General features: G+C 50.3%; 1 protein-coding gene across 1 annotated transcript in view; it reads left to right on the plus strand.

The window, feature by feature from the left end:
- The window catches only part of ASXL2 (ASXL transcriptional regulator 2), a 69,010-nt gene extending 58,201 nt beyond the window's left edge, over positions 1–10,809 (plus strand). The window contains exons 10-13 of the mRNA XM_066626761.1: positions 934–1,030; positions 1,301–1,406; positions 2,148–2,799; positions 3,908–10,809. Of these exons, the coding sequence (XP_066482858.1) occupies positions 934–1,030; positions 1,301–1,406; positions 2,148–2,799; positions 3,908–6,166 (3,114 nt within the window). The 3' untranslated portion in view covers positions 6,167–10,809. The remainder of the gene's footprint in view (positions 1–933; positions 1,031–1,300; positions 1,407–2,147; positions 2,800–3,907) is intronic.
- The last annotated feature ends 1,935 nt before the right edge of the window (positions 10,810–12,744 follow it).

Below are 12,744 nucleotides of genomic sequence, written 5' to 3' on the forward strand. Positions count from 1 at the left end.
CAGTGTGCCTGGGGCAGCAGGGCCATGTTGCTCAAAAGGATGGATTGTTCCTTTGATACTTCCACTTTTTGGCTCTGTGTTGCAGTCTTAATCTTGTGTCCTTTTGGTGCTGAGCATCAGTAAGAGCTGAGCAGCCCTGTGGTCCATGTGCTCATCCAGAGCTGCCAGAAAAGAAGATCAGGGGCTGCAGTGTTGGTTCATGTTGTCGAGAGTTCCCCCTTTTACCATATGCTGCTGCCTTGGCTTTCCTATCACTCCTCTTTGCCTTAGCAGAAGACGTTTGTTGTGCATAGGCCAGAGATGCTACTTGGGAGTTGGCTGCTTGGCGGTTCAACCCGCCCCTCCCATGTGTCCCTCCAAGCTTCCCACCACTCTAGCTATGTACATCCAGTCAGTAATAGGGAAACCACTGGAACTCTGCCAGAGTGGAGCTTAATTTCCTATGTGTAATCCATGTGTAGTTATGACTGCAGCACTCCATGTAGCGCTCTTTCCTCCCCCTTAAAAAAGAGCTGTCTGTATTTACCACCCAGTTCGTTTTCTTCCTAAAGTCTCTGCACAAATGAGTATTCCCAGGCAATTGTTGGGCCTTGCTTCCTCTGGACAGAGGAGAGCATTTGGAATCTGAAAAGCCTCTCTGCCCCTGCTTTCATTCTGTGTCCTCTTTCTCACTGAACCAGACCACTTGACCACTGGCTCTTGCATCTTCAAGGCTCATGGTGGGTGCACACACATATGTGTGTGCGAGAGAGAATGCCAAACATCTTGGTATACAGACAAGGAGCTGTCTCCTGAGTCAGACCGTTCTGGCTCCATCAAACTTGGCATTGTCTGACCGGCAGTGCTCTGCAGGGGTCTAGGCAGGGAGGGAAACTGGGGTCTTCAGCTTGCAAAGCAGCTGCAGATCTCCCATTGCTCATCTTTCTCTCTCAGGCTGGGGTGGATGGTCTGATGAAGCTGAACAGTTCTGCCCTCAACAATGAGTTCTTCACTTCTGCTGCCCAAGGCTGGAAGGAACGACTCTCTGAAGGTGAGACCAGTCGGAAAGAGGCAGGTGCAGCAGGAGGGCTTTGCAGGAATGAACTAAGATGATTCTCCTTGGCCAGGAGACCTTGGGGGAATGGGCAGGGAAATCCCATGAGTGACTTTTCATGAGTTGAAGGGTCTTCATGGTGCTTCTGCACTTGGCTCAGAACTCAGTGCAGCAGGCAGTTCCACGAGAGGGGATTCCAGTGCTGGAAGGGATGACTGGCTGTCCTGTGCTAACTTCTTTCCCTCTCCCCTTTTATGTATGTGGTAGGAGAATTCACTCCAGAGATACAGCTGAGACTTCGACAAGAGCGAGAGAAGGAGAAGAAAGTGGAGCTGTGGAAAGAGCATTTCTTTGAGAGCTACTATGGCCAGAGGTGAACACTTGGTCTTCCCTCTCCCTGCCCAGAAAGCCTCTCTTCTTTCATGATCACACCTTATGTCCAACTAACAGAAAGTTGGCCCTTTGTCTTCTAGCCATGTGATCTGGTAATGCTCCATGTCACTGATTTTCTCAGAGGGAGAACCCTTCCCCTTGATAATTGATGGCGGGGTCTCCTTGTGCCAAGTCAGCAGTGCCCCTTGCTGCTCTCCAGACCTCTGCCATAATTGTCTTTTGCATTTTGCAAGAACAAGCTCATGAGATACTACTTTGCTGGGGCCCCAGGAGGATACTGTGTTTTTGGCCAAGGTCACTGCATGGCTTGTGGGTGTGTCTGTGGGGGGGGGGGGTTTAAGTTTTTGTATTAGGATTTGTTCCTACTTGGCAGCTCATTAAAAGGCAGCACAAATGGTTTTTTTTTTCCTGTAAAAGCACTTTGGGGCAACGGGGTTGGGTGGGTATTTTTTGATTTTTTTTGTTGAGATGCTGTAAACTACTCCAAATCCCAGCGATGGAAGATACAATAAGATGCTCAAGGAAGTCCATACTTGCCCAAACATGAATAACTTTAAGAGCTGGTGGTCCTTCTCCTCCTTGGTTAGTTCTTTTGAAGGTTAGATGGACCTCCTGGGAGAATCACTCTCACTCGGTGGTTAAGTCACAGAGAATCCAGCCAGTGCTGGGGTGGGAGTGCGCTGTGCCTTACTCATTCCTCCCTTTTTGTCTCTCCTACTAGTTCTGGGCTGAGCCCTGAGGAGTCCAAACAACTGACATCTTGCACCACCATTGCTCAGGCACTGACTAGAAGTCCAACAGCTCAGCTAGAGAAATGCTTACCAGTCTCTGTAGCTGCACCTGGTGAAGATGATGTGTCAGATCCCCTTGTGGACCTAAAGCCACAGGATCTCCTGGTACAGCCAGCAGCTGGCAAAGGAAAAGATGAGCACCAGCCCCAGGCCCCCAAACTGGCAGAGTTTGGCAGCGACTCGCCCTCCAAATTCAGCAACCCGACTCTTCACAGGGCTGCCAAGGCAACTGAAGAGGCCACTTATGTGGAGCTGGGAGGAGAGAGGCCCCACACTGTCTGCCTGGAATCTGCAGGGAATGAAAATGGAAGCAAGCCAAAGAGCCCAACTTCTGTAGGTGTTGGATCCTGTCAAGGAGGAGAGTCTCAGGAGCAGGTGGCCAAGGAAGCTCCATCTCCTAGCATGGAAGAGATGGACACTGGAGTCCAGGGCCTCAAGAGGAAATCACAGAGTCCTGAAGAGGCTCTGACAATGCCAGAAAAGCGACCCCATGTCTCGGAGAACTGCAGTTCTGGGTCATCTTTTCAGAGCATGTCCCAGCCCTTTCCTGCAGCACCCGTGCCGAAGGTTCCTCCACTCCGGGTAACAAAGCCCTTTGCTGGGTTACATCTGCATACCAGCCACTCTTGCCAGTTGACAGGGCTCCTTTTCCAATCTGTAGTAGTCTCCCTTTTGGTGATGGATGGAAAAGTCCTGGGTTGGGCATGTTCACAAGCAGGTGCAGAGTTTGCTTGGGTGAGCCTTCGTCTAACCCAACACCTCGGTGTAAGAGGGTCTCTTTTGAAGGAAGGCTGGAACAGGCATCTTCTACAGACCCTGGAGTGTTATTGACAGTCTTGCACTTTATCCCCTGAACAACTGATGTGACTGGAATGTGGGTACTCTTTCTGATCCAGAGGGAATTGCATTAATGCACACCCTTGAAATAACAAGCAGGTGCCCTGAATCTAGAGGTGATGTAGAGGGGACTTCTCAGGGCTGGGTGGGGAGAAAGGGAGTCTGCAGATAGTCTGGCTCAGCTGTTGTGCTGGGAGATCCATAACTTAGTGATGGCATACATGCCCGTAGTACTGTCTTCTAATTCAGAGAAAACAAGAACTAGTGCCTCAAGAGCCACCTGGAGTGCACTGCTTCCTACTTACATCTTGAAGCCACCAGCAGGTAAGGTGTGCAGTATGCACCTCTCCTCAGGCCTGCTCAAGGCTGACCATATGCCTTTGTTATGAAAATTATGCCAGCCCCTGTCTAGACTTGTGGATGCCACAGAGTTATCCATATTGCAGGAGAATGTCTTGTCTTTCGGTTTTAAGAGGGCAGGATGGAAATGTAACACAGCAAGCCTGAAGAGCCTGCACTAGGCTAGTTGGAGTAGGACAGTTCTTACAGCTCTTCCCTGGAGTGGGGCTGGGAGCAGAAGCCGTTGTGCCCAGGATCTCAATCAGCAAACCAGGGTGAGGAATGCTTTCCCCTCCTATAAGGACAGAAGAACAGCCCCACTGGATCAGGCCATAGGCCCATCTAGTCCAGCTTCCTGTATCTCACAGCGGCCCACCAAATGCCCCAGGGAGCACACCAGATAACAAGAGACCTCATTCTGGTGCCCTCCCTTGCATCTGGCATTCTGACATAGCCCATTTCTAAAATCAGGAGGTTGTACTGCTTACTGATGTACTTTTCTGCTCTCTTCCAGATCCCTGTCTCCAGGATCCATGGATCTCCACTGCCATTTCCTTCCAGCCAGGTCTCTCCCAGGCCCAGCTTTCCCTGCTCCATCACCAGTCCCAGGAGGACAGGGGCCAGGACCCTGGCCGACATCAAGGCCAGAGCCCAGATGGCGAGGGCCCAGCGGGCAGCAGCTGCTGCCGAAGCAGCTGCTGCAGCCTCCCTTGCTGCTACTGCTGCCTCCATTGCAGGAGCCATCCCAGGCCCGGGCCCCGGAGGGGGCAGGGGAGAGAAGAGTGACCCAGCATCAGGGAGGCCTCCTGGAACTTCACTGGACCTGGCAGACCCTGGAAGTGGGACAGACCCACGAAAACCTTTGCCCCCTCGTCCAGATGCCTGGTCCCCAGCAGAGCCAGCAGTCTCTGGCAGTGATTCGAGAGCACAGCTACAGTCGACTCCCTCAGTACAACCCGGAAGGACAGGCAGCAACTCTGTCCCGGAGACCCCACTAGGTCCTCAACCAGTGGTAGGGAGTTCCAGTCCCTTGATTGTCCCTGCCGTCCAGGGTGCCAAGGCTTCTTTGGACATGAGTGCTGGTCTTGTAGGAATAGCTGGTGAGCCTGCAGTAGCCCGTCCTACTCTCAGCCAGGCTCCAAGAACAGCCTGTGACCCCAGGCCTATAACAAGCAATACAAATATACTTGAGGCAGCCCCTGCCTCCAGCACAGCCCCCACCTTGCTTCCTGTGTGTCAGGTTCCATCTGGGTCCTGCAAGGCCCACCCTCCCTCCTCTTCACAGGTGGGCACTGTGGTCACATCTGCTGTGCCTCCTCCATCTTGCAGGGGTCCACCTGTAGCCCACAGCCTTAAAGTTGTTCCCCCCAGTTCCTTGGCTGCAAACTCCCCTCCTGTGAAGACAAGCTCCAGCATCCCTGCAAACAACCCCCTGGTTACTCAGCTGCTCCAGGGCAAAGAGGTTCCAATGGAGCAAATCTTGCCCAGACCCTTGCTTGTGAGAACAGACACCCAGCAAAGTGGAAAGGAAGGCAAAGAGCCAGGAACTCCAACCAGGGAGACCAGCGAGAGGCATCCTTACCTCATAACTTTGCAGCTGTCTTCGCCGCCATCCTGTGGGAGTCCAGGGTTAAGCCAGAGCAGGCAGCAGATACTTCGAGGCCCTCAGCCGTTGCCTGGACAGAATTTGTGGAGTGCGACTGCAAGCCCGTACCCCAGCCAGGAAACCTTGGGCAAGACAGCCCGGGAACATCTCCTCCAGGCCCTGAGGCAGAGGGTGCCCACAGCTGTCGTGCTACCTCCTGAGCGTACCCTCCCTCCACCAGGCTTCCCACAAGAGAGCAACTCCACCAGCCAGAGCTTTATGCTAGGTTTCACAGGCAGGAGGACGTCCAAGCCTGCCATGTCTGGCCATTACCTCCTGAATGTATCCACCTATGGGCGCGGCCCCGACAACCTCCGAAGGAACCTTGCCATGCACCCAGAGCGCAGTCTGTGCCTGGATGGACCCAGAATGGAGTTTGAGGAACAGGAGCAGGTGTCTGGGGACAGCAGCAGTGGGGAGGAGGGAGGAGATGATGGCACTGAAGATGAAGAGGCTTCTCTGGTGATTAAAGAAGAGCCCCTGACTTGCAAGGTGGGAGGAGGACAGCAGTTGACCCCTGAAATGAGCGCTCTAAAGCTGGAGCAGGCAAGCATAAGACAGAAGGAAGAAGGCAGCTGCCGTTTTTCTGCAGGAAGTGCTGTGGCGAGGGATTTTATTCAGGGAGCTGAGGAAAAAGTGGCACAAGCAGTGCGGGGGGAAGGGAGACCCACCAGTGTGGGTCTTCCCAGTGTGGTTGCCCCAACAGAATCCTCCCTGCCTCGGCCTCTGCTCCTCGCCCCTTCACAGCGTTCTCAGTTCTTTGGAAACCCTGGTCCTGGTCCCCTACTTGGGTCGGGCTACAGTGGCACCATCAATGTCTCCACTTCTCCGGATGTGCACCAGGAGGCGCTCTTGACCCGACTATCAGACCCCAGCAGCATGGGGGATGTGGTGTCCTTCTCTGTGACTGTGACCACCATCCCCACTGGCCAGTCAGTGAATGCGAACAGCCATGGGCAGCCCCTCCCCAGCCAGCCCTTTTCAGAAGAGGGCAGCCTCGAGGACTTGCCCTCTAAGTGCTACTGCCGCTTGAAAGCCATGATTATGTGCAAGGGCTGTGGGGCCTTTTGCCATGATGACTGCATTGGCCCTTCCAAACTCTGCGTCTCTTGCCTTGTTGTGCGGTAGCAGGGGCTGCTGGAGGAAGCAGGCCTGTGATAGCATCCCACGGGGGCACGCTGCTGAATTGGGAGCCTCCCTGCTTCTCCGGAAGCAGAATCACCTTGGGCGATCTGCTGGAACCTTGGGACAAGTGTTTGCACTTAAGGAATCATGTAAATAAGTTGTGGTGTTTTGTCCTAAGCTATTCTTTTCTATCTCTTGAGACAAACCTATGGCTTTGTACTCCCTGCTCAGCTACCCTTTTATCCCCTGCTGTACGTTTTTCTAGCCTGGCGGGACTAGGGCCCTGTCAGTCCCTCTCTTTCCCCTCATAGGACCATGCAGACCTGCTAAGCTTTTCCAAGGGGCCAACCAAACCCTCACAACCCTGCCCTTCCAATAGTTCCCTCCGCCTCCTCTGCTTCTGGTATCTGACCTTGGCCCCCACCACCTTCTTAGTACTGTGCATGCTACCTGCTCCTGTTCTGTCCTTTTGTAAACATAGCAGCTGTGAGCAAGTAGGAGCATTGGACAGGTCAGCCTGTGTTGCAGAGTTAAGTTACCTCGAGATGTTGGAGCAGCACAGCTGGCTCTGCTCAAGCTTTTCCAGAGAACCAGGTGGGACCAGATGAGGAAGTGGCAGAAGCAGCGGAATAGTGTGTATGCCTTGTGCTGGTAGTGCTTCGCCCAGGCAGCTTCCATTATTTCCCATTAGACTATAAATGCGCAGAGAGAACTTCCATTTTGATCCACCTCCCATGGCTTCAAGTAGGAAGTGGCCCCTTAGGATCATCAGCAGCAAGGGAAGCAGGACTCAGGACTCCTGGGCTGCAAACCATTCCTTTGGGCAGGAAGAAGGCAGGCGCCCTGCTTAGGATTGTCTCAGCCCTTCCTCAGAGTCTTTTCCCCTCCCCAATTCTTTCACTTCCTACATAGAACTGTTTGTTCCATAGTTGTGGTGCACAAGTGTGGCCTCTGTTAGGTACAGAATTCAGCACTCTTGATCACCCCTGGCTTGGGTCAGTTTCCTTTTTTTCTAAGCCCAGAAGGCTGCAGAAATAGACTTAAATGTGTGTGGATGAGGAAATCTGCTCAGTCTTCATGACCCCCCCCCCCCCCATGTGCATCTTCACACCTCCTGTGATTAGCAGGGACAGAACGGATTAATTCAGGTTGTATGGCATTGAGACACTCTGCAGTATTCCATCTTTCTTGGGGCCAGGTTGTGATTTTGGTGGGCAGGCATGTGCCTGTGCCCAGAGCTTCCTCAGCCTGCTGGTATTTGTGCAAAAGTGTGTCATAGCTGCGCAAGTGCTTGCAGCACTCTGAGGCTTACCAATCCTCAGTCATGGATTTATGTGAAGGGGCACCACTGTTTATCTAGCAAAGGAAGCTGCAAGTTGGGAATGAGTGCTGTACCATTTGCAAGGGCTCCAGGGCCAGGGAGGGAGCACATCTGCCCCAGGGCAGTTATGAGCAGGAAGCAGTGGCTGAGGCAAATCTTTCATGACCTTTGTATATTCTTTATTGCATCCACTTGCATTGAAAGGGTAAGAAAGCTGACCCCCCCCCCCCATGAACAGTTCTGTAGGATAATTTTGTCAGTAACCTGCATTGTCTAGGACAGGGGTGCCCAAACCCCTACCGGGGGCTGTTCACAGCCCTTGGGGACCCCCAATCTGGCCTGTGGGGAGACCCCAGACCTCAGTGAGCCTCTGGCCCACCAGAGACTTGCTGAAGTCCACACTGGTCTGATGTGACTGCTCTCAGCATGAGGGCCAACTGTTCTACATCTTGTGCAAGCTGTGGGATGAGGGCTCCCTCCACTACTTGTTGTTTCACGTCTGTGATGCAGCAGCAGCAGCAACAATGAAGGAAAGGCCGGTCGTGCTTTGTGCAAGGCCTTTTATAGGCCTTGAGCTATTGAAAGATCTTCATTCACTCATATAAGTTCCATCTCTAATATATTCATTTTTGTAAATTTATTCAAATTTGAAATGTAAATTCTTTTTTCCTGGCCTCTGACACAGTGTCAGAGAGATGATGTGGCCGTCCTGCCAAAAAGTTTGGACATCCCTGCTCTAGGAGATGCTCCCTTGTCAGCCCAGATGGTTGCCATGGGGGGCAGGCATAGATGTAGAGAGGCATGTGGAGGAGATCCAAGTGCCCAAGCCAAAGTAGTGATGCTCCAGCAGAGCTGTACCAACAGCCTCTTGTGCCTGTTCACCATCAGGACTTGATTGGTTCCTTTTCTGTCCAAAGGCCCCTCAAATATGCAAGGTTGCAGTTGGGGCCATTGTATATGGCAGGGTCTCTTCCCTAAGTGGCTTTATGTCATGGCTGAATTCCCTCTTGTTGTGTTTGTACCTTACATCATAGCACAGAAAGGAATTATATGTGCATTTGTGTAAGAAAGCCAAGGGTGGGCAGGCCACTTTCTGGAGGAGTCCCAGATCACATTATGTGTCTAGGCAAGGGCGTGACTTCCAGCTGCAGGTCGGTGATCCAAAATCACAACATTTGGGAAGAACCCTCAGCAGCAGCCAGTTCATAGAGTTGCCTTGTGTTGTAAGGAGACCAAGGTAGAACTGAAGGGCTGCACTTAGATGGTTTCAGGATGTGCCATGGTTTTCACTTCTGTAAACATGCAAGAAGTATTCTGCTGGATACCTCTTGTTTAGCCTCCTGATTCCAATAGTGGCCACCTGGATGCTGCCAGGATGCCTCCAAGCAGGGTGTGAAGGCAGTGGCTCTCCTCTGCTGTATGCAACCCCCTGCAACAAGCAGTTAGAGCCATACTGACAGTGTGATTCCATGTAGCTGGTTTGGCCAGCGATGGACCTCTGCTCTTCTTGAATCAGTCCAAGCCTCTTTTATGACCATCTAAGACAGCATCCTAGTTGCATCGTGTGACAGCAAATTCTGAGTTGACTGTGTATTCTTTTGCCTGCCATGAATGTGTTTCTACAACACCATTGGTGTTTGTGATGCTTTACAGTTAAAGTCCAAATAGATAGATCTTTACCACCACCACCCAGAGCTCACAGTCTGAGTAAGACAGTGGTAAAAACACTGGAAGGGAAGGAGAGACAGAGGAGGGGGCTGGGAGACTGAAGGTAAAGGCAGTTAACGTGTTGAAAAGGGTGGTTAGGGTTGGAAATTGAGATTAAAGAGATAATCCAAAGGTGATCTGTGACTCTGGTGTTGTGATAGAGGGAGGAAAATACTTTTTGTCCACTTTTTGTGACTTTTTTTTACCACTTGCTGAAGTAAAACCCCAAAGTTTGCTGGCTTCTGTACCATATCCAGCTCTGTAACATCCTTGTGGTGTGATGACCAGGACTCTGCACAGTATTCTAAATGTGACTGCACCATCATTTTATAGCGGCAATATATTAACTGTCTTTTTCATCTCTTCTTTGCTTCTGCACAGTGGGTCAATGTTTCCATTTCAATCTCTTTCCTGGTTAGTCACAAAGAGCTCAGACCCCATCAGTGTACATCAGAAGTTGGAATTTTATGTCTCAATCTTGCACCCCCTCAGGTTCCCCTCTGTAGCCTGAAGAGCGCTAAATGCTGTAGACTTTCCTTATAAGGGAGGTGCCCCAGCCCACTAATCATTTTGGTCACCCTCTGCTGCACCTTTTCCAGTTCCACTATATGCTTTTTGAGATGTGACCAGAACAGTATGCAGTAATCCAGATCTGGCTTCACTGTTGATTTGTATGGTAACATAATAATGGTAGTTTTATTCTCAATTTCTTTTTTGATGACCCCGAGTTTGGATTTGGCCGTATTCTCAGTTGCTGCACACTGGGTCGGCACTTTCATTGAGCTGTTCACCAGCTCCTCAAGATCTTTCTCCTGATCCATCACAGACAGCTTAGGACCCATTAGTATATATGTGAAGTTTTGTTCTCAAAACCTTTTCTAATGATCCCAAGCATAGAATTGGCCTTCTTTACTGCCACCACACATTGGGTTGACACTTTCATCGACCTGTCCGCCACCTCCCCAAGATCTCTCTCCTGATCTGTCACAGATAACTCAGAACCCATCAGCCTATATGTGAAGTTTTGATTTTTTGCCCCAATGTGCATGACTTTACACTTACTTACATTGAAACACATCTGCCATTTTGCTGCCCATTCTGCCAGTTTGGAGAGATCCTCCTGGAGCTCCTCACAATCACTTCTATTGTGATTTCTAGTTCATGATGAGATTGTTTCCACACAGCACAGTTACTGAAAAGATAACCTGTTCTTGTGAGATGGACAGCCCCCTTCTCAACTTCCAGGGCTCCATCCTACTGGAATATCTGACCAAAAAACAGAAATAAGAGTAACATTATACAGGTGCTACTAATGAGTCAGTAGCAACTTTGACCCTTGCTCCATTGGTGCCTCAAGGTATTCTTTTGTGGCTCCCCCTTTGTGAATGAGTGACCGCCATTCACTCTTTGGGGCAACTATGTAGTGGAGGGTAGGTAGCCTGGCATATGAACTTCCCTCTAGAGCAGTGGTTCCAAAGTCCTCCTTGGGAGGACAGGATCACTTTAGTATTTGTGGGGGCAGGGCTGCAGCGGTGACATAATCGCCAGGATCGGGCTGCTACTGGGACAGAAGGGGGAGCTTACTTAGCAGCAGATTACACTGGCTTCTGGGGATGGGGAGCCCTGTGGAGCCCTCTGCAGGGTTCCCCAACCCTCCAATTCATTAAAAATAGTGATTGGAGACCACTTCTGGTTTGGCAATTGAAATCAGGAAATGGTTTCCAATCACTATTTTTAATGAATTGGAGGCTTGGGGAACCCTGCAGAGGGCTTTGTGGGGCTCCTTGCAGCCCTTGGAAGCCAAATGACCTGCTGGTAAGTGTAAAAACGAAAAAACTCTTCTGTCCCAGCAGTGGTTTGATCCTGGTGATCTTGTTGCTGCTTTCCCCTGCCTCTTAAAGGGGTACAGGCCAGTTTGGGAACCGCTGCTCTTGAAGGTGTCTGTGCAGTGAGGTGGGTGTGGTACAGAGGTTGGATGGGGGCCACTAACACCTTGGTCACCACATGTATCCTGTGTGGCAGTGCTGCCTGCGTGGACAGTCTTGCAATAATTGCTGCAGGGCCATGTGGCCTGTTAAGTGACCCTGCCCTACTTGTCTCCCTGCACATTGGAAAAAGTGTGGTCTTGCTTGGCTGGAGGCAGCAGCTTCTGAACATGGCTAGAGTCACCGGTCAGCTAGTGACTGTCTCAGGGCAAGCAGCTGTCTGTTTCCACTATAGGAAACCTGTAGCAGAGGATGTGTAATAGAAGAGAATTGCAGAAGTCTTCTTCTGCCTAGCACTGCCTCAAAGGTTGTACGAGCATCTCCATAGAGGTTTGTGCTGATTCAGATAAATTAGGGATTGTCAATCTTTGCTGTGGCAAAAAAGGATGAGCTAGTGGGAGATCAAGCTTCCCCCTTACTCTCAAGAGAAAATGTTTTTGGCCTCCAGCCACCCAAAACTCCAGCCTGAAGCTGCTGCTCCTCCACCCCCTCTTCAGTTCTATAAACCAGCCATATGAACTTCCTGGTCTGCTCAGGTCTCTCCACTGCGTGGGCTGTAGGGTGACTTGTACAGCTGACTGGAGGACCCTACAAGTCCTGCAAGTCAGGTTCTTTTTATGCTGCAGTGGACTAAAACTAAACCAGGAGAACAGAGCACAGATCCAAAATGGTGACTGAAACTAATCAAGCACTTTATTCATTTGTATAAAAAGACAACCAAGCACATGCTGTGGTCCAGCAAGACTTTTCTTCTGCTCACTCAAGTGTCATGTTCCATTCAGTTTAATGCATCATTTCTCCCTGTACTCAGAATCTGTAGTTTCACTATTGGATGTTTATGTCGATGAATTACAACACATGACCCATTTTGCACTTGCCCTTCATGAAGTCCTTTTTGTCTTAGGCATCATTTTAATAGTACTGACTACATTTGGTTTCCTCTACATGCCTAGTCTTGCTAAGCTAAGCCATTGTGTTCTCGATGGCCTGGTCTCATTCTATTAAGGACTACTGTTTTATGTATACTGCAGGGGGTGTGGCTCAGTATTGTCAATAATCTCAAGGTTACTCTGCTATAGACTGCTGGCACTCAGAATTGCAAGATGACACTATGTGGGTGAATGCTGTCACTCATGCTGAAATCCTAGGATAGAGTTTGAAATAAATACAGAATGTTTGTGTCCCCAATTGAAAGCTTTGGGTGAGAGTATGGAACTGCCCTCTCCCTTGTCTACAAGTCTGCAGTTTGTAACAATTGTAAGAAAATTCCAGGGCCTGTATTGTTAAGGGTGTCATTCCCCCCCCCCCCCTGAAAATTTCAGTACCATAGAACAGGGTTGTCAAACTAGTTGCAGGTAGTGGGTCAAATAGCATTCATTGTGCCTGCTGAGGGCTGGAAGTGACATCATTAAGCAAATGATACCCAGAAATAAGCACTGTGTTCTCACATAGAAACTCATTAGCTGCAAATGACAGAAGAGAAAATGTGCAAATCATTTTCATAACTTCAAGATATGAGACAGCTCAATTATCATGCTGGGAGAGACCAATATAACATGGTCCAGAGA

Source organism: Tiliqua scincoides, chromosome 1, assembly GCF_035046505.1.
Source record: "Tiliqua scincoides isolate rTilSci1 chromosome 1, rTilSci1.hap2, whole genome shotgun sequence".
In the NCBI taxonomy this organism is placed as follows: Eukaryota; Metazoa; Chordata; class Lepidosauria; order Squamata; family Scincidae; genus Tiliqua; species Tiliqua scincoides.